The sequence below is a fragment of the Gadus morhua genome, chromosome 2 (genome assembly GCF_902167405.1).
Source record: "Gadus morhua chromosome 2, gadMor3.0, whole genome shotgun sequence".
Lineage (NCBI taxonomy): Eukaryota > Metazoa > Chordata > Actinopteri > Gadiformes > Gadidae > Gadus > Gadus morhua.
The window spans coordinates 20,695,704-20,715,783 of record NC_044049.1 but is presented as its reverse complement, the minus strand read 5'-3'; the positions used below and the strand labels follow the sequence as shown (position 1 = coordinate 20,715,783).

The 20,080-nt window shown below is 47.9% G+C and overlaps 2 protein-coding genes across 2 annotated transcripts; one reads left to right on the top strand and one right to left on the bottom strand.

The window, feature by feature from the left end:
- The first annotated feature begins 1,255 nt into the window (after positions 1 to 1,255).
- Positions 1,256 to 12,033, top strand: LOC115539363 (dehydrogenase/reductase SDR family member 7C-B). Its single transcript, XM_030350397.1, has 7 exons — positions 1,256 to 1,432; positions 6,764 to 6,940; positions 7,778 to 7,890; positions 8,142 to 8,352; positions 10,312 to 10,404; positions 10,900 to 11,049; positions 11,536 to 12,033. The coding sequence occupies exons 2-7, from the start codon at positions 6,778 to 6,780 to the stop codon at positions 11,739 to 11,741; spliced, it is 936 nt and encodes a 311-aa protein (XP_030206257.1). The 5' UTR covers positions 1,256 to 1,432; positions 6,764 to 6,777; the 3' UTR covers positions 11,742 to 12,033.
- Positions 12,034 to 12,180: 147 nt separating this feature from the next.
- On the bottom strand, positions 12,181 to 14,338 carry LOC115557049 (globoside alpha-1,3-N-acetylgalactosaminyltransferase 1-like). The gene is made up of 5 exons (XM_030374617.1): positions 14,265 to 14,338; positions 13,874 to 13,906; positions 13,520 to 13,654; positions 13,340 to 13,429; positions 12,181 to 12,585 (listed from the first exon to the last, which is right to left on the bottom strand). The coding sequence occupies exons 1-5, from the start codon at positions 14,336 to 14,338 to the stop codon at positions 12,444 to 12,446; spliced, it is 474 nt and encodes a 157-aa protein (XP_030230477.1). The 3' UTR covers positions 12,181 to 12,443.
- Positions 14,339 to 20,080: the final 5,742 nt, after the last annotated feature.

The window sequence follows — 20,080 nt, the reverse complement described above, 5'->3', positions numbered from 1 at the left end:
ATTTCAGTACCAAGATTCGGCTTCAGATCATTTTCTGGCAGAAGGAAAACGACTGAAATGTCTTATATTTGCCCATGTGAAGGTGTTTCAGCTGGTAATAGACACTGGATGGGATATAATCCATGTCTACGTCTTTCATAATTAATGAATGGAACGTTGCATTTTTATTGTCTACAAATATTCTATACTAGAGCCAATCAATGAAACCTTATGCGGAATCAGATAAAGTCGGCTCTCTTGCTGCGCAAAGTATGTTTCAGAAATCAGCACATTAACATGTAGGCCTAGTTGTCACACAAGCTATTTTGGATTTTTTGTAATATGGAATTATTTCAGGGGGGAAAATGCCGTGAATAAATGTATGCACAGTGCGTTCAGGATTAGGACTGATATAATTGTCAGCCTAGGCCTAATCAATTGTGTTTTAATATCTTTAGCATTCATATTATTGCACTCTATTCTTTTCGTAAGCTACTCTGCTGTTGGCTTTGATGGGGAGATATTTTAACACTTTTTAATCCCATTTTCCTGAGACATTCCTGCGTCTCCCCCTGCGTCATAGCCCGTTTCAGCACCATGTCAGTGGACAGGTACAATCCTGAGAACGTCGTGAGTGCAGCGAATGCGCGTTGATGTTAAGAGGAGTTTCGGGAAACGCGTCAAAGAAATTAACGATGGTTCGAAAGATCCATCGTGTGAATGATCGTACGAGCGAAGATCCATCGTTATCGGGAAACTGGGCCCAGACCGTCCAGACCCACGGGAGGACGAGCTACGTTCTACTGCCCTCTGCTGTCTGAAGTCACAACGTGTCTTAAGTGTTGAAATATACATCTCTATAGATTCGTGCTTACGTAGAAATCCATTAAAACCAATTCATGAAAATGTTAAATTAAAGTTAAAACAAATGCAAGAACGGAGAGGGGGGGGACCTTGGGAGGACGGGGCACCCTGGGGGAGGAGGGGGCAATCTGGGGGAGGAGGGGCACCCTGGAGAGGAGAGGGCATACTGGGGAGGAGGGGGCACCCTGGGCAGAAGGGGGCACCCTTCTCCCAAGCACACACACACATAAACACACACGCACACACACACACACACGCACGCACGCACGCACGCACGCACGCACGCACGCACGCACACACACACACACACACACACACACACACACACACACACACACACCTCCCCTGTCATGCTATACATAACATGCTGGAAGATGACAGGCTCAGCTGTCCTTCTATTTACGGCCTGCATGTGTCGCCTGGCAGCAGGCCTCAGAGTAGACCCCAGATCAGAGCAGACCACAGAGCAGACCAAAGAGCAGACCCTATATCAGCCTCGGATGACTGCTGGAGTCGCTGGTCTCAGAGGGTTCAGTAAACCGTGTGTGTCGTAGTAGATCTACTATCGCCTTCCAACTACCAACACGCAGTAAGTTGATGGCTAACTGCACCACAACATTATGCCCTGTCATTTGGATTACTCTGTTTGAGAGGGTACATAGATATATATTTAGCTAAAACCATTATTCTATTCATTTGTTCATTGGTTATTTTAGGTTTCCAATGGACATTTCAGGGTGAAGCGCTATGATTTCACCTACTGATTGGTTGATACAAGGCCTACAGGTTCCTTAAACTACGGATGTATTCACTTTGTTCCATGCTGTGTTGGTGTCTGTCCAGCTGTTTGAAGATGTATGAAGGAAATGGTCAATGTGACATTTAGCTTTAAAAGAAGATAAGCTTTCTCTACTGTGGCCGAGGCAGCGATATATTTAGGCTTTTTGTTGGCGATAGTCCGCCATTTTGTGATGCCTCAAGAGAGTTATATTATTGTAAAACCCTAAATTAATGTTAATATACCATAAACTATGGCATGAGAAATGCTGAGCCGTGTCAAATTTAACAATTTCCCCCCCACGATGACAAATATGTTCAAGATGAATGACTGCACAATGACCAAAAGCCCATTAGTGCCACTAACACTGCGATGCTCCTGTACTTCTATGATGGCGGGTTGCGATGTGACATCACAATGTTCGAGCCCGACTGTGGTCGCTGCGGGATTTCAATTGGCCCTTTGCCAACATGAGAGTCTTAAGGGTGCAGTGTATGTAATTACATATATATATATATTTAATTAAGTATTTAAGCCATGTTGCACTACCATGTTTCTATAGTAGCCCAGAATGGACAAAAGGCTCAAGCGTGCACATGTTTTTGGATTAATAACCTGTTTTTGGGTTTACAGATGTAGGAGGGAGGTTCTGAGTCCACATGGTGATGACCCATCTGTGATGCTTTTTAGTTCAGTCATCGTGTAGGAGCGTCATCCTCATCCTCATCCTCATCGTCATCCGCTTATCCGGGGTCGGGCGTGGGGGGAGCAGCTCAAGCAGGGGGCCCCTTTCCCGGGCCACATTGACCAGCTCTGACGGGGGGATCCCAAGGCGTTTCCAGGCCAGTGTTGAGATATAATCTCTCCACCTAGTCCTGGGTCTTCCCCGAGGTCTCCTCCCCACTGGACGTGCCTGAAACACCTCCCAAGGAAGGCGCCCAGTGGGCATCCTTACCAGATGCCCGAACCACCTCAGCTGACTCCTTTCTAAGTAAAGGAGCAGCGGCTCTAATCCGAGTTCCTCACGGATGGCTGAGCTTCTCACCCTATCCCTAAGGGAGACGCCAGCCACCCTTCTGAGAAAACTCATCTCGGCCGCTTGTACCCGCAATCTCGTCCTTTCGGTCATCACCCAGCCCTCATGACCATAGGTGAGGATAGGAACGAAGATCGACCGGTAGATAGAGAGCTTTGCCTTGCGGCTCAGCTCTCTTTTCGTTACAACGGTGCGGTAAAGCGAACGCAATACCGCCCCCGCTGCTCCGATTCTCCGGCCAATCTCACGCTCCATAGTACCCTCACTCGCGAAACAAGAAACCGAGGGACTTGAACTCCTTCACTTGGGCAAAGGACTCATTTCCTACCCGGAGTAAGCAATCCACCGGTTTCCTGCTAAGAGTCATGACCTCAGATTTAGCGGTGCTGATCCTCATCCCAGCCGCTTCACACTCGGCCGCCAGCCGATCCAGTGAGTGCTGAAGGTCACAGGCCGATGATCCAATGAGGACCACATCATCTGCAAAAAGCAGTGACGAGATCCTCAGACCACCGAACTGCAACCCCTCCCCACCACGACTACGCCTCGATATCCTGTCCATGTATATCACAAACAGGATTGGTGACAAGGCGCAGCCCTGGCGGAGACCAGCACCCACTGAGAACGAAACTGACTGGCTGCCGAGAACACGAACACAGCTCTCGCTATGGGAGTACAAAGATTGGATGGCCCTGAGGATAGACCCCCTTACCCCATACTCCCGCAGCACCTCCCACAGTTTCTCCCGGGGGACCCGGTCATACGCCTTCTCCAGATCCACAAAACACATGTAGACCGGATGGGCATACTCCCAGGCCCCCTCCAGGATCCTTGCGAGAGTGAAGAACTGGTCCGTAGTTCCACGTCCGGGGCGAAAACCGCATTGTTCCTCTTCAATCTGAGGTTTGACGATCGGCCGAACCCTCCTTTCCAGCACCTTGGAGTAGACTTTACCAGGGAGGCTGAGAAGTGTGATACCCCGGTAATTGGCACACACTCTCTGGTCCCCCTTTTTGAACAGGGGAACCACCACCCCGGTTTGCCACTCCTTTGGCACTGTACCCGACTCCCACGCGATGTTGAATAGGCGTGTCAACCATGACAGCCCCTCAACACCCAGAGCCTTTAGCATTTCTGGCTGGATCTCATCAATCCCTGGGGCTTTGCCACTGGGGAGATGTTTGACTACCTCAGTGACCTCCACCAGGGAAATTGACGACGAAACACCATCAACCTCGAGCTCTGCCTCCAACATAGAGGGCGTGTTATTCGGATTCAGGAGTTCCTCAAAGTGTTCCTTCCAACGTCCGACGACCTCCTCAGTTGAGGTCAACAGAGTCCCATCCTTACTGTACACAGCTTGGATGGTTCCCCGTTTCCCCCTCCTGAGGTGCCGGATAGTCTTCCAGAAACACTTTGGTGCCGACCGAAAGTCCTTCTCCATGGCCTCTCCGAACTTCTCCCACACCCGCTGCTTAGCCTCCGACACGGCAGCCGCTGCAGCCCTTCGAGCCTGTCGGTACCCTGCAACCGAGTCAGGAGTCCTCCAGGATATCATATCCCAGAAGGCCTCCTTCTTCAGTCGGACGGCTTCCCTGACCACCGGTGTCCACCACGGTGTCCGAGGGTTACCGCCCCTTGAGGAGCCTAAGACCCTGAGGCCACAGCTAGCCACCGCAGCTTCAACAATGGAGGCTTTGAACACCGCCCACTCCGGCTCAATGCCCCCAACCTCCACAGGAATGCCAGAAAAGCTCCGCCGGAGGTGTGAGTTGAAGATACCTAGGACGGGGGCCTCCTCCAGACGTTCCCAGTTCACCCGCACTACTCGTTTGGGCTTACCAGGTCTATCCGGAAATTTCCCCCATTCCCTGATCCAACTCACAACCAGATGGTGGTCGGTTGACAGTTCCGCCCCTCTCTTTACCCGAGTGTCCAAAACATGCGGCCTCAGATCAGATGACACGATCACGAAATCGATCATCGATCTTCGGCCTAGGGTACTCTGGTACCAGGTACACTTATGAGCACCCTTATGTTCGAACATGGTGTTTGTTATGGATAATCCATGACTAGCACAGAAGTCCAATAACAAACGACCGCTCGGGTTTAGATCAGGGAGGCCGTTCCTCCCCACCACGCCTCTCCAGGTGTCTCCATCGTTGCCCACGTGGGCGTTGAAGTCTCCCAGCAGAACTACGGAGTCCCCTACTGGAGCCCCATACAGGACTCCATTCAGGGTCTCCAAGAAGGCCGAGTACTCTGAGCTGCTGTTTGGTGCATACGCACAAACAACAGTCAGAGTTTTCCCCCCTACAACCCTTAGGCGCAGGGAGGCGACCCTCTCGTCTACCGGGGTAAACTCCAACACCGCGGCGCTCAGCCGGGGATTTATGAGTATCCCCACACCCGCCCGGCGCCTCACGCCCTCGGCAACTCCGGAGAAGAATTGAGTCCAACCCTTATCCAGGAGTACGGTACCAGAGCTGAGACTGTGCGTGGAGGTAAGCCCCACCAGATCTAACTGATAGCGCTCCACCTCCCTCAGAAGCTCCGGTTCCTTTCCCCACAGCGAGGTGACGTTCCACGTCCCAAGAGCCAGCTTCTGCCGCCCGGGTCTGGTCCGTCGAGACCCCTGACCTTCGCTGCCACCCATGTGGCTGCGCACCCGACCCCAACGGGTCTTCCCACAGGTGGTGGGCCCATGGGATGAAGAGAGGGGGGGTGCCACGTAGTTTGTTCGGGCTGTGCCCGACCGGGCTCCGTGGCAAACCCGGCCACCAGGCGCTCGCCATCGAGCCCTCCGTCTGGGCCTGGCTCCAGACGGGGGCCCCGGGCTTCCTCCGGGCCGGGTCACATCTCCTCTTTTTCCGTTATTCATTGGAGTTTTTTGAACCATTCTTAGTCTGGCCCCTCACCTGAGCCCACTCTGCCATGAGAGACCCTACCAGGAGCACAAGGCTCCAGACAACACAGCTCTTAGGATCACAGGGACACGCAAACCTCTCCACCACGATAAGGTGACGGTTCCAGGAGCGTCATAATAAGCAATATTTCACGAGCTGCTCCACACACCATGGCATTATACTTAAAATAGCCAGATCCTTAACCCTTCGTCGAGTGCTCCTCATATAGCCAGTGAAGTCAAGTTTATACCTCATCCTTTCACCAAAATGTCCAATGTATTTTGAGGATTGAATTATAAAGAGCTTTCACATAGCTTGACCCAAGTGAATTGGGTCATTTCTATTATACTATTCTGATCGTTGATAAATATGAGATTACTTTGACAATATCACAAAAATTATCAAATCATAGTTTTTTCCATCCATTTTTATGATAGAAACATGGGAGATTGTCTTCAGTCTCTAGTTGGGGGAGAGATATCATGTTACCACGATGCGTGGCGCCAACCGGCCCCCTCTAGTGGTTGCTTGTGGGAGGTCACAACTTTGTCCGTGGAAGTTCATAAAACCTGGAGTTGAAATTCCACACAGCAGCATGAGGAAAGACCTGCTATGTAGCAACTTTGCCTCAGGTTAAGATAACCTGAATGTCAGCTCAACATATCAAATAAGTCTGTTAACCCAGGCTCTTGAAGTGGGCCCTGCACATTCTTCTACTGCAGCTATATTTAGGCCTACTACTTAGCTATTTAAAATGTTTAAAATTACTTAGAAGTAGAACGTTCTCTCGAGGGTAAAATGTGCCCGTTTCAGTTTTTGCTTCTGAAATATATCCTCTCCTTTGCTTTAGTTTCCTAATTGTAAAAATCAATCTATATTTATAAAAGGGTTTAAAGGTGGGTCTGAAAGGTCCATATTCATAGACCATCATCTGATCCATACATCGCCTTGATTACCTTCCAGAGACACCAGGCGTCAACTCGTAGACTCCCTTCTCATTCCGAAGAAAAACATTCTCCATTCATATTTCCGCTTATTGTATCATAATAATACTATTTTCACATCAATACTTCCACAACCTTACCTACAGTCTTGACCCAATTAAGCTTTTGCCATCGTCCTTGACATCCATTCAACATCATCGGACCAATCTAGGTGAGAATACCTCACCAGGCTGACTCAACCCGACCTTGTCTCCAGGACAACCAGCAGCGATGGACCCGGTGCTGACCTCGGTGGTCCTGGTGGTCCCCTGCGTGCTGGTGGTGCTGGCGGGGCTGGTCTACCTCTATGGGCTGATGGTCCACCTGTTCTCACAGACCTCTGTGAGGAACAAGGTGGTGGTGATCTCTGACGCTCTATCCAGCCTGGGGAGAGGTGAGGACGCCCCAACAGCTGCACGGTGGAGCAGGCGTCCAGAGGCGGCCTGGGGGCTCCTGCTCCTCCTCCTGCTCCTCACCTCTCCCCCCTCTGCTCCTCCTGCTCCTCACCTCCCCACTCTGCCCCATCCCTGCTCTGCTCCTCTCCCTGCTCCTCTCCCTGCTACTCACCTCTCCCTTCTGCTCCTCCTGCTCCTCATCACTCCCCTCTGCTCCTCCTGCTCCTCACCTCTCCCCTCTGCTCCTCCTGCTCCTCACCTCTCCCCTCTGCTCCTCCTGCTCCTCACCTCTCCCCTCTGCTCCTCCTGCCCCTCATCTCTCCCCTCTGCTCCTCCTGCTCCTCATCACTCCCCTCTGCTCCTCCTGCTCCTCACCTCTCCCCTCTGCTCCTCCTGCCCCTCATCTCTCCCCTCTGCTCCTCCTGCTCCTCACCTCTCCCCTCTGCTCCTCCTGCTCCTCACCTCTCCCCTCTGCTCCTCCTGCTCCTCACCTCTCCCCTCTGCTCCTCCTGCTCCTCACCTCTCCCTTCTGCTCCTCCTGCTCCTCACCACTCCCCTCTGCTCCTCCTGCTCCTCACCTCTCCCCTCTGCTCCTCCTGCTCCTCACCTCTCCCCTCTGCTCCTCCTGCTCCTCACCTCTCCCCTCTGCTCCTCCTGCTCCTCATCACTCCCCTCTGCTCCTCCTGCTCCTCACCTCTCCCCTCTGCTCCTCCTGCTCCTCACCTCTCCCCTCTGCTCCTCCTGCTCCTCATCTCTCCCCTCTGCTCCTCCTGCTCCTCACCTCTCCCCTCTGCTCCTCCTGCTCCTCAGCTTTCCCCTCTGCTCCTGCTCTTCAGAATGTGCCAGTGTGTTCCACCGAGGAGGAGCGCGGCTGATCCTCTGTGGGAGGAGCTGGGAGCAGCTGGAGGGCGTGGCCGATGAGCTCTCCGCCTCCTCAGACCCCACTACGGTACGGGATCCACTAACGAGCCTTGTTAGTAAGATGGATGGATTGATTCATAATGATTGATTGATGGGTTCATTGATTTATTGATGGAGTGATGGGTTGATTAATGATTCATTGATGGTTAATTAATTGATTGATTGGTTGATTAATGATTAATTGATGGGCTCATTGATTGATTAATGGATTGAATTGACGATGATGGATTCATTGGTTAATTTATTGATTGCCACCCCCCCCACCCCCCTCCACTACAGACCTTTCTGCCCAAGCTGGTGCTGCTGGACTTCGGGGACCTCGGCAGCATGCCGGAGGTGGTGACGGAGGTTATGGAGTGCTACGGCAGCCTGGACCTCCTGATTCTCAACTCCAGCCTGAAGGTTCGGGCGCCGGCCGCCGCCGTCTCCCTGGAGACCGAGCGCCTGCTGATGGACTACAACTACTTCGGCCCCGTGACCCTGGCCAAAGGTCAGCCCCACAGACCAATGGACTCTATGTTCTAATAGTAGTAATAAATATATATTATATTAACAACTACTTTGGCCCCTTCACCCTGGCCAACGGTCAGCCTCACAGACACATGGACTCTATGTTCTGATAGAAATATTAAATATATATTATATTAAAGGTCCCATGACATGAAAATCTCACTTTATGAGGTTTTCTAACATAAATATGAGTTCCCCTAGCCTGCCTATGGTCCCCCAGTGGCTAAAACTTGCGTTTGGTGTAAAACGAGCACTAGCTGTTCTGCTCGGGGGGAAGGAACTTTGGCTTTGACTCCCTCAAGAACATGAACCGAGACATGGAGGAGAAAGGGATTGTTGGCGGCGAATGTCTCCCGCTTGAGCCCCGCTGAGGGACCACCGCCGGAGGCGGAGGTGCCTAAGCACTGCCCGGCAACGATCCCTTTCTCCTCCTTGTCGCGGTTCAGTCTACTTCACATTAATGTGGACGTTGAAGAACCAGGAACGTCGGAGAACCCAACGCGGTCGTTTGAGATTCATAATATCGGCTCACACAGCTTTTGGCCGTGATAATATATATTATATGATATAGATATCTATGTAGGCTATATGATAATATTTAGATATAGAGCTCCAGGACTCCCGTGTGTTGTAGAATATTTACAGAACACAGCTAAAGGCTGTGTGCGCCTCGCCATTGCGATACATCCACTGTAAACAGAGCGCATGGTACCGTGGCTGCAAGCTGCTCAGGGCCACACCCCAACCCTCCTCCTTGACCCGCCTCGCTCCTCCTCATTTGCATTATAGCTACAGACACCAAAACAGCGCATTTGGGGGAAGCTCAATGTGCGACTGGCTCGGAGTGGCTGTAACTCTGCACCACGGCTGAATTTCGGGTACGTCTTTGAATACTGTGTTAGTTGCCCACTAATACCTATATTAAAGAATACATAAAATAGCATGTCATGGGACCTTTAACAACTACTTCGGCCCCGTCACCCTTGCCAAAGGTCAGCGTCACAAATCCATGGACTCTATGTTCTAATAGTTTTATTATATAACATTAGATCAACTAGTTGTAAGAAAGGATTATGAAAGAAGCATATAAAAATATGATTATTATTTTTAGCATACGTACAATAGGTGTTCACTAGCTCACTGGTTGCTGACGGCTGTGGCAGGGCTATTTGATTCAAATGGACGTCAGTGATTATCACCAAACTGGTCTGTGAATGACATCAACAGAGGAATGATGCAGCATTCCTCAATGACAGAGAAACAACGGGAGGGAGGAGCAGAGAGTTAGGGGGCAGTTGTTTTATGTTTATTATTCAAAATCCAGATGTCTTCTGCTCTATAAAATCTCAGATCTTAATGACAGATGCACAGTACACAACGTTTAGTGAGCCGATGTTCGGAGAGGAACTAGAGGCTAGAGTACAGAGCAGTGCTGTGTAAACAGTTAATTAAATGGTTTGGACTCTCTCTGGGATCCATCGTATCACAATGCACTGACATGCTGTTCTCTGCAAGCTGAATCTGGTGTTGTTCAGTAGTTCACTCAGGATCCACAGTGTAATCGTCCTGTGTTAAAGTCATACCATTAGCTTAATGTAAGACAGGATGATATGTAGCTGACGTATCGATTTTGATGTGACTGTGCAGAGTTAAATTATCTATAATGAGGATTTCTTTGCACAAATTACAGGAAGTGAGGTGAGACTAGTGCTTCGAACACTCTTTGTTTTAGTTGTGGTATTGTGCTTGAACTTCAAACCTTTGTTCCCCTGGTTTCCTATTGATTTCCTCTGGTTCTCATTGTGTTCTATTGGGTCTCCTCTTGTTCTCATTGTGCTCTATTGGGTCTCCTCTGGTTCTCATTGTTCCCCATTGGGTCTCCTCTGGTTCTCATTGTTCTTTATTGGTTGCCTCTGGTTCTCCTCTCATGGGTCCACAGGCGTCCTTCCCTCCATGATCTCCAGGAGGACGGGCCACCTGCTGCTGGTCAACAGCATCCAGGGGCGGCTGGCCGTCCCGTTCCGGACCACCTGTGAGCGACACACCCCCCGGGCACTCTCAGAATGGAAACTGATGTACCACACTAATCGTATTTAGGCCTATAGTGAATGTTGTGGAACAGATGTTATCTTGATCCAACATCATCAGATCTGATAAAACAAATTTCATCGAAACCTTTAGTCCATTATAAAAGAATCTCATATAATCCAATGTTTTTTAATGAATCTACTCGTTAGCGGGTAGGAGGAAAACTGTGATGCTGATCTAATCATCTCTAATCCAGAATAATCCGGTCTAGTGTTAGACTGCTGGAGAGTAGATCTAATCTTCTCTAATCCTGTATAATCTGGTTTACTCTTCTCTAATGCATTATAATCTGGTCTCCTCTTCTCTAATCCAGGTTAATCTGGTCTACTATTCTCTAAACCAGTATAATCTGGTCTAACCTTCTCTAATCCAGTATAATCGGGTCTATCCAGTATAATCTGGTTTACCCTTCTCTAATCCAGTATTATCTGTGTTCCAGACGCAGCCTCGAAGCACGCAGTGCAGGCCTTCTTTGACTGTCTGCGGCCGGAGGTCCAGGAGTATGGCATCTCCGTCAGCACGCTGAGCCACACCTTCATCTGCAGCGCCAGCACCCAGCAACCAATCAGTGTCAAGCCCTACTGGTCATGTGAGTACTAGCAGCCAATCAATTCCAAGCCGTTCTGGTCATGTGAGTACCAGGAGCCAATCAACTCAAAGCCCTTCTGATCACGTGAGTACTGGCAGCCAATCAGCTCCAAGCCCTTCTGGTCATGTGAGTACCAGCAGCCAATCAGCTCCAAGCCCTTCTGGTCATGTGAGTACTAGCAGCCAATCAGCTCCAAGCCCTTCTGGTCAAGTGACTACTAAGGGTCCATTTGTGGGCATTTCATTTCAAGCCTGTTTATTTTACTCTTTCATTAAATATAAAAAAGAAGAATGTATTACGCGTCCACGTTATTGCCAACTGAAATAGCCCTGAGTGAGCAGCTGCCCACATTACTGTCATTGTACCGCAGTGACATCAGGGTTCATCAGGGGAGCCCTACTCAGTGACCATTGACCTCCTATAGTTATGTACCCCGCTGGGGGGTCATCAGGGGAGCCCTACTCAGTGAGCTTTAACTTCCTACAGTCCTGTACGGCCCAACCCCGCTGGGGGTCACGCCAGGGGCGGCGGTCCGGGAGATCGTGAGGACGGTGAACGACAAGAGGAAGGAGGTGGTCATCGCCCCGTCCCTCCCCAAGGCTGCCATCTGCGCCCGCTCCTTCTTCCCCAACCTCTTCTTCGCCGTGATGGCTGCCGGGGTGGAGAGTTCCGCAGTGCTGGAGTCGCAATAGACCCTAGGACTGCTGGTCTTCATGACCTACTTGTACCTGCTAGTTCGTGGGACGTGTACTCTGATGTCTTTTTAAAAGAAGGGAGTTGGGGGTACAGGATACAAAGTGCCAGACAGGCCCATTGCAGCCACTGAGGTAGTCATGGCCAGACATTTAGACATGAAGACGAAGATTTAGAGGATTTTAGATGTGGGAAGATGGTGGGGAGGTGGGGCAGATGGAATAAAGATGAATTTACAATGAAAAACAATGACGATAGCCACTTCTGTTTAATAAAACTGCGTTAACTCAATATAAACCTCTGTCATTATTGAACATCAGACATACATATTATCCTTAATATCATATACCTTTGAATTCATGACATTGAAAGACACATTACAACCAAGGTCATTTGGAATGATTTGTTTTATATTCACCTCTTTGGGTGTTCAAAAGTGAGTTCAAATGTTCCGAAATTTCAAGCTGTATCATAAAAATAACTGTTTTGTGGACCGTCCACGATGTTGGCACAACCTATCACATTGTTTGAGTGTCATAATGCAGTGTTAACTTCCCCTCATGTTTCCAGGATTGACTTAAAATCAGATTGGGACCGCCACCCCCGTATTTAAAACATGCCTAAACATATTATACTTATATAAATAACCCTAACAAAAACAGAACAATCCCTGCCCCGTCCCTGGTCGGTGCTGGAGGCCCTCACACGTTGGGTCGGATCTCTGAGTAGTTCTTCTTCACACCCGAGAACCGTATGATCCCGAGTTCGGGTTTCCTTAGTTTGAAGTCCTGCCACATGTACCTGGAAGACAGGACCTTGGTGGGCTTGTTGATCCACATGTACCTGGAAGACAGGACCGGGGTCAGGGGACCGGGGTGAGGAAGTGGGGATTGGGAGCAGGGCTCCATCCGACATCAGGCCCTGGAGGTCATCCTGGGCCTGAGTCTATGGAGGAAACACTGTGTACTCCTGGGCAGGAGTTGGTTGGATGCTGTTCTAGGCTTTGAGAAATTCTAGTAACTTTGAAAGGGTTACTAATGGGATTTCTAAGTTCTAAAATTTTCCGGTTTTTCAGACACAATTCTAGTCGGTTAAATTGGGTTCTGTCAGAGGCATCACAAAATTGGGTTCTATCAAGTCCCTCTTTTCAGACCCAGTTATATTTTGCCATCCCCTGCTCTCTTTGTCAGATCGGGTCAAACAAGCTCTGGTTTTCAGACACAGTTCAAGTGGGTAAGATTGGGTTTGGTTAATTAGACCAGGCCTAGAGAATTCTTGTTCATCAGACCCAGTCTGATGAACAAGAAAAACATGTGATCTTGCCCCGAGGCCTAGCACAACTAAGCTACGCCACTGGTGTCTACTGTGACCTTCTTCAACATTTATTCCCCCCAGACATTACTAGCCACTTTAAAAGGTACAGTATGTTGGGTAGTTAAGTTAGCATTATTGAAGGCAGTTTAATGTCAGTATGTAGCCTTAGTGAAGGTAGTTAGCAATAGGTAGTTTGAAGTGTCAGGATTAGGTTCTAAAGGTTGCCATACTAACAGGGTAAGGGCACAGGTTCAAATACTTTTTCTGTTTTTGGCCATGTCAGGGATCGGTGAACACATAGTAATCCACCCTGTATCCAACAAAAAAGTGCTGCTCTGCTGTCAGTAGGAAGTCTCGTAGGAAGCGAACATACCAGTTAGCAACAAACGGCCATTAAGAGATGGGTCTGAAAAAGTTAATCTGGAGAGTCTTAAATGTCTGCCCAAAGAAAATGAGGTCCTACTTTCCGACAGCGAACACGGTGGCGAAGATGGTAAGGTTCTGGGGCTTGTAGATGCTGTCCATCAGACGGGGGTCAAAGGTCCCTTCCCAGACGATGGGGGCCAGCCAGGGGGTGACGGCCACGATGTCTAGGCGGCTGAGACATGCACATGCATACACATTTTGTGAATTTGGCAGACGCTTTTATCCAGTACATTTGTACAAGAAAGAGAATTAACAATATATCTCTGTCAGAACAGTAAAGTGTTCGTGTCAATAACAATCTCTAGGTTAACCCATTCCTCATATGCAACAAAGATAGATGCACAATTTCAAATACACACACTTGACATCCATAATGGGGATGCGGTCTTACCCCTTTGTGATGCTGGGCTGTTTGTACTTCAGACTGAGGGAAAAAGAAGACAATGGTGAACAGTCATCTTGGGATCAGGAGCTGGGGCTACGGTGCACTGTTGGTCTAACGCCCATCTCAAACGATTCAGTCAGGCGGATTCTGGAATCTCTTAGGGTCAGTAGGTCGGACGCACGGATGGAACCCGGGTTTGATACCATGTGAATAAAACGCCAGTCCCTGTACGATCCCGGTGGTCCTGTTCCATATTCCTATTATAACATGCTGGATGCCTTTAGACGTTTACAGTTGTTTGTGAGCGCTGCTCTATCATTTCAAAACCGTGTAGTGTGGCCAAAACTTTAGCCACTCCCACTGCACATAACCCACTGGTAAGGCAAGTTTCACTCACTGGTCTGGGGCCAGCAGGGGGTGCTGCCTCCCTGTCCATCTCAGGACGTCCAGACACTCCCAGGTGTAGGCCATGGTCGGCTCCGGAACCGTCCTGTCAACAACAACAGATAATTGAAGAACTGCTCCAAAACAATGGAAAATGGAATGCATTTATAGAGCGCTTTTCTATTCAGTGGCCACTCAAAGCGCTTTACAATCCTGCCTAACATTCACCCATTCATTCAACCATTCACACACCGACGGCGGTGACAGCCACACAGGGTGACAGCCAGCTAGTCAGGAGCAGTTTTGGTGAGGCGTCTTGCTCAGGGAAACCTCAACACTCAGCTAGCAGGAGCCGGGGATCGAATTAGCAACCTTCCAGTTACCAGTCAACCCGCTCTACCTCCTGAGCCACCTGCCATCCCCAATCCCCGTCTCCACAGTGGAATAGGCTTTCCGTCTCATTTCATGCAATCAACAGAGTGTGATGCTCCAAGAAAGAAAATTGAAAATTAAACGTTTATTTACCTCTATGGTTGAATGACATAGTAGAGTGTTGCCCTAAGGATTTGAAGGGGAAGAGAGAGAGAGAGAGAGAATAAATGAACAATGCAGTACTTGACTGAATTCAACAATGATTTGTCTGTATGGCAATTACATTATGCCATACAGACATTTTTTTATCTTACGGAAGATAGACATGGTACCTCTGGTCGATAAGCACATACAAACGCACCTGAACTGCTGCACAAATAAGCCCCTCTTCTGACAGAGCCTTACTGACCTGTACCTCTTTTGATAGAGCCTTACTGACCTGCCCCTCTTCTGACCCTTATTTCCAACACCGCAGCCCAGATTAGTATTTCGTTTTTCTTATGACCAATAATAAGTAATGAACTGAATGATAAAACAGCTCCCAGTGAAGGGGGATTTCCTTCTCCTTCTTCCCCTTCATCAGAGGGGTCATCCTCGTAGGACAGACACTGGAATCACTCACGGCTCATGATTAATGAAGCACCTTCATGTGAACATTGAACTCCTCACAAGGCTCTTCACAGAGCTGTCCAGCGGGTCCAACACACACGTGATCACAGAATATATTTGGCTTCATGCAGTTGTTTTTTCATACCTTTTAATGGATAATGTCCTGTTTAAAATGTTCCTATTTGACATGTGAACACATTATCATATGTTTAAAGAGTTTATTGGAATGCTTCACCGGTGGATATATGAATGTTATATAAAGTAAATAATTCTATGTATTCTAAATGTGCAAAGAAAAATTAAATCGGTTCATCCTAGCCTGAGAAAAGGCAGGAAGTGTCTCTCTGGCTCAAAAGTAAGAAATACTCCAACTCCCAATGCATTGTGCTCGCTGCACCTCCCGCCTGTTTCCGTTTAGAGGGGGAAGGACCATAAACAGACGTGGGGTCGCCATCTTGGAATGGTGATCCGCTCCGGATGGGGGAGTGGTATTTGCCGACGGAGCCATGATATGATGGGCTGACGGACTCAACTTCTGAATGCAAGAGACGGAGCCGACGGAGCGTCCCCATTCAAAGTCAATGGGGATCAGTCAACGGACGGAGGTAGTGGGCACGAGGCATAACCCTACATGCCCACTGCACCGTCAGTCAACGGACGTGGGAAGGCGTGGCTGACGGATGGGGGAGTAGTCTTTGCAGAGGCATCTGTCAGCCAATCAAATCGATCTGATTGGATGACGGATCCGTCGCTGCCGAAAAAGTTGAACATTTTTCAACTTTTTGACGGAGCCAAAGGCTCCAACAGAACGGACGGATCCACAATGCATTGCGCGTTCGTCCCCATTCAAAGTCAATGGGGATCAGTCAACGGACGGAGGTAGTGGGCACGAGGCGTGACACCTTGTTCACACTACATGCGTCCGTCGGCGGATGGCAGAGGGCTTGTCGGACGTATAGGGGTCTAGTCTTTGTAGACGCATATGCAGAAGTTGAGAAAATTTTAACTTTTCAGGCTGCAACGGATCCATCAGCCAATCAGATCGTGGCTCCGTCTGCAAATACCACTCCCTCATCCGTCAGATACGCCTTCCGTCGTACGTTGACGAACGGATGAAGTGGGCAAGCTGTGTCATACCTCACTGAATACCACTGATTTTCACACGTTTTTTTGTCATATGTGTAGCTTTGATAAAGGACACATGGTTTGGTGTGTTTTATTATTCATAGTTGGCTTAACAGTAATATAATATTCTTATATGCTATAAGTGACCAGCCGTCCGAGATCAAAACTGGTAACATAATCCCAGAGAAGGGAAAAAGAAACGGTCAGCTATTTTTAAGTTAAAGAAACAATATATGATTAGGCTATATATACATATATATCCTACATAAACAATGTATGAATACATTAGATATCTATATATCTTACCCTATAGACTGTATCTCTGACTGTTGCTGCAGCCGCAGTTTATTCTGTGTTGACACTTTGTATTGATATTTTGTATTTACTTGTATTAACAACATTCTTTCCTTAAATTATTATAATGTTTACAGTGATTGTTTTATATTTATTTTTTATGCATGTCGCTTTGGAATAAAGCGTCTGGCAAATACTTAAACAACATATATAAACACCTGAACGTTTTTATGTCAGCTAAAACCACCAATCCTTTTCACTGGATTCAGAATAAAAACAAATTCTGTCTTACCCAACAAAGTTACTATTTGAATGTTGTTACTTGAATGACTCCATTTATATCATGGTTACAATTATACTGTTAAGAAAGTATTGTCTTATACTTGGCCTAAAATGAGAATGCATCATGATACAAATCTGCTGATGGAATGTTTTTTTGTGGATGGATGGATGGAATGGACTGGAGTTTGCAGGTGGGAATTGATACAGGAAAATGATCAGACCAGTACGAGTGAAATTCAAAATACAATAAAAAGAAGCCAGGGTAAATGCGGACTGACAATTTACAGTGCTTCAAAAATAAGAGAATAAAATACAAAAAAATTATCATGGAAAATAAATCTATCGCATTAGGCCTGATTATCATGAGTTAGGAGTGAAATTAAAAATACAATAAAAAGCAGTCAGGGTAAATGCAGACTGAACAATGTAGGAAGGCAATGGAAGGCAATGTGAATGTAAGAAAGATCAATATCTGTGGGATTAAAACCCTGAAAGAGGACTGTTTTGCATAGCTTCTTTCTCGTGCTTCCTTTCTGAAGTTCAAGAGAGGCGTGTTTCGCAATGTGTAGTAGCCTTTTCTTATGAAACACATACACAACCAATGATAACAAGTCTGAATGGTGGTTGGCGATGCCAAACTGTGTTCCCTAAGCAGAAATACATCCTCTGTTACAATCTCCCCTCGGACTTTGCTGCACCCTGGCTCCCCATTAACACTTCAAGATGGCGGCCGCATTTCTCGCGTCCCAGCAGCCAATGCTGCGTCTATTTATAGGATGTCTATGGGAAGGACCCATTATATATGCCGTAGCTCAGCATATCAAGTATTTGTACTCAACCTTTTCTCCCCAGTTAAAATAGGTGTTTATCTTATACAGTAGGCCTACTTTAGTATAACAGCACTTGGGGTGATAAACAAATCACAACAACCAACATGAATTTGAAGTTTTATTCATGAAAAAATATGAACTATTTACAAAAATAAAACGTGTAGGGTGCGTTTGCTAGAGTCAAAATAGTCACAGCTCATCTTGAGCATCTACTGTCTTCTGGTAGCCACGGTACAGCCTATCTTGTGCTGGGTCATTAGCTCTGATGGCCTGGACAACACAGGAAGCCGAAACCGTCTAAGAAAGAAAGAGAACATTAGCAAAGCAAGATAAGTTATGCCTTGAGTAGCCTATACAGCATTACACAGACTTTAAGCTACCGTAACGTAGCCTATGCTCTGCCAATAAGATTGGCCAATTTCGGATAACTACATTGTCACGTTCCCCGGGACTCAAAACTATTGTAGCCAATGTGTTAGTAAAAAAAAAAACACTTACTCTATGCTCCCGGCGGACTTTGGCTGGCGTTTCCACTTCACTTTCTGGGTCCGGAAATATGCATCCATTACCAAACTGTTCAGATAAGGCATAAAGCCTGGGTGAGAGGTTATCCACGGACCTGTCCTCCCCAAATTCAGCCATTTTTTCTGGAGGAAACTGGCATCGCTGAAGTTTGCTGCAACACAGGGACTGTTAGGGTCTATAGGCGAAAAGAAGAAATCGGTGCGCCCCGGCGGCTCCTCGTCCCCGGCGGCTCCTCGTCCCCGGCGGCTCCTCGTCCCCGGCAACAGGCAAGGCTTGTTCAGCTGCAGCCGCAGCAGCCTCCGCCTCTATTTGTGTCAATTCGTCCTGGCTGTATTCTGGCTCGTACAAATAGCCCAGAATGTCCGAATCCAACAATAGATTTTCAAAATCCGCTTTGGCTGTTTCACATTGCAAATTTGTTCTCTAGCGAAGCGGTGAAGGAACGTGGCGGACATTGTGTTGGCATCTCGTACGCGAGCTCCCGCCCCCCCCTCATTCCTTATTGGTGGGCTCACAAATTTGGAACCAGTGATTTGTAGTCCTCTGCCCTTCTAGCAGGCAAGCAAAGTTTCCCAAGATGACATCAAACGCTTTATTTGACGTCACCTTGGGAGAAAATTAGATCAGGACAGCTGGGCCAAGAGAAGACTGGGTTAGACTGAGGGAAAATAAACTTTTTTTTATATTACAATAGCGATTTTAGAATGATAGAACGCCGGTTCTGAATCGGTGAAGTAACCCTTTAATGAGTCACTAATGCAAACCCCTGTCTAGGTGGTATAGGGCTGTGTCTCCTTGAATAGCAGCAGCAGCAGACTACTTAATGAGATGTCCCAGGAGTCACAAAACAGTAAGACAGAGAGTCAATCCACTCACCCCAGAACCACTGACATTAACAGACACACTATCCTGCTTGGTCTTCGTGGCCTCATGCCGATCATTGGACTGGGTCTGGTTTAGCTCTTGTCCTCTGGGGGAGCGAGTTAGTCCTCTGGAAGTTCCTTCCTTGAGTGAGTGAGTGAGTGAGTGAGTGAGTGAGTGAGTGAGTGAGTGAGTGAGTGAGTGAGTGAGTGAGTGAGTCAGTGAGAGTGAGAGAGAGAGAGAGAGAGAGATTGAGATAGAGTCCATTATATTTACACTTAGAGCGTTTAGCAGACGCTACAATAGCGACTGTACAATTTTCTGTACATTTGTCAGATGAAGGTGAAACAACATATCGCTCGTTCCTCTTACCTTAAAAGTAGAGCGAGTACCACAAAGGCAGTCGACTTCAGTCCATACATTTTAAAAAGGACACAAGGAATTCAGCTCTCTCTACACTACACCTTGAAACTAGGGAAATTCACGAGACAATGAGAGCAGAAAACCAAAACACGTTCCCAGAGAGAACAGGAATACCTACCAGCCCTGGTCACAGACGAGCTGAAACACCGTGTTCGTAGATTGTAGGGACAGCACACAGACGTCAGCTCCGACACAACGTACACATCTTACCAAGACCCAGGGAGGATCGGGGAGCTCAGAGTCGCACAGACAAGCAGGCACTGACAGACACAGCTCCTCAAAGCACAGCTCCTCAAAACCCAGCTTCAGGGATCTAGATTCCTGGTAACCTGGATATGTTACTTCAGAATTCTGGGCAAACCAAAGTTTTTGGTTTCAAATATAGAACAAGACTACAAAGTTCAGCTCAGACGACTCCTACATAACCCGAGTATGAATGACCTGATATCGCAGATCTGGCACAGAATTCAAATCTGAAGATGATAAAAACCCAACTTCAATAACTAGT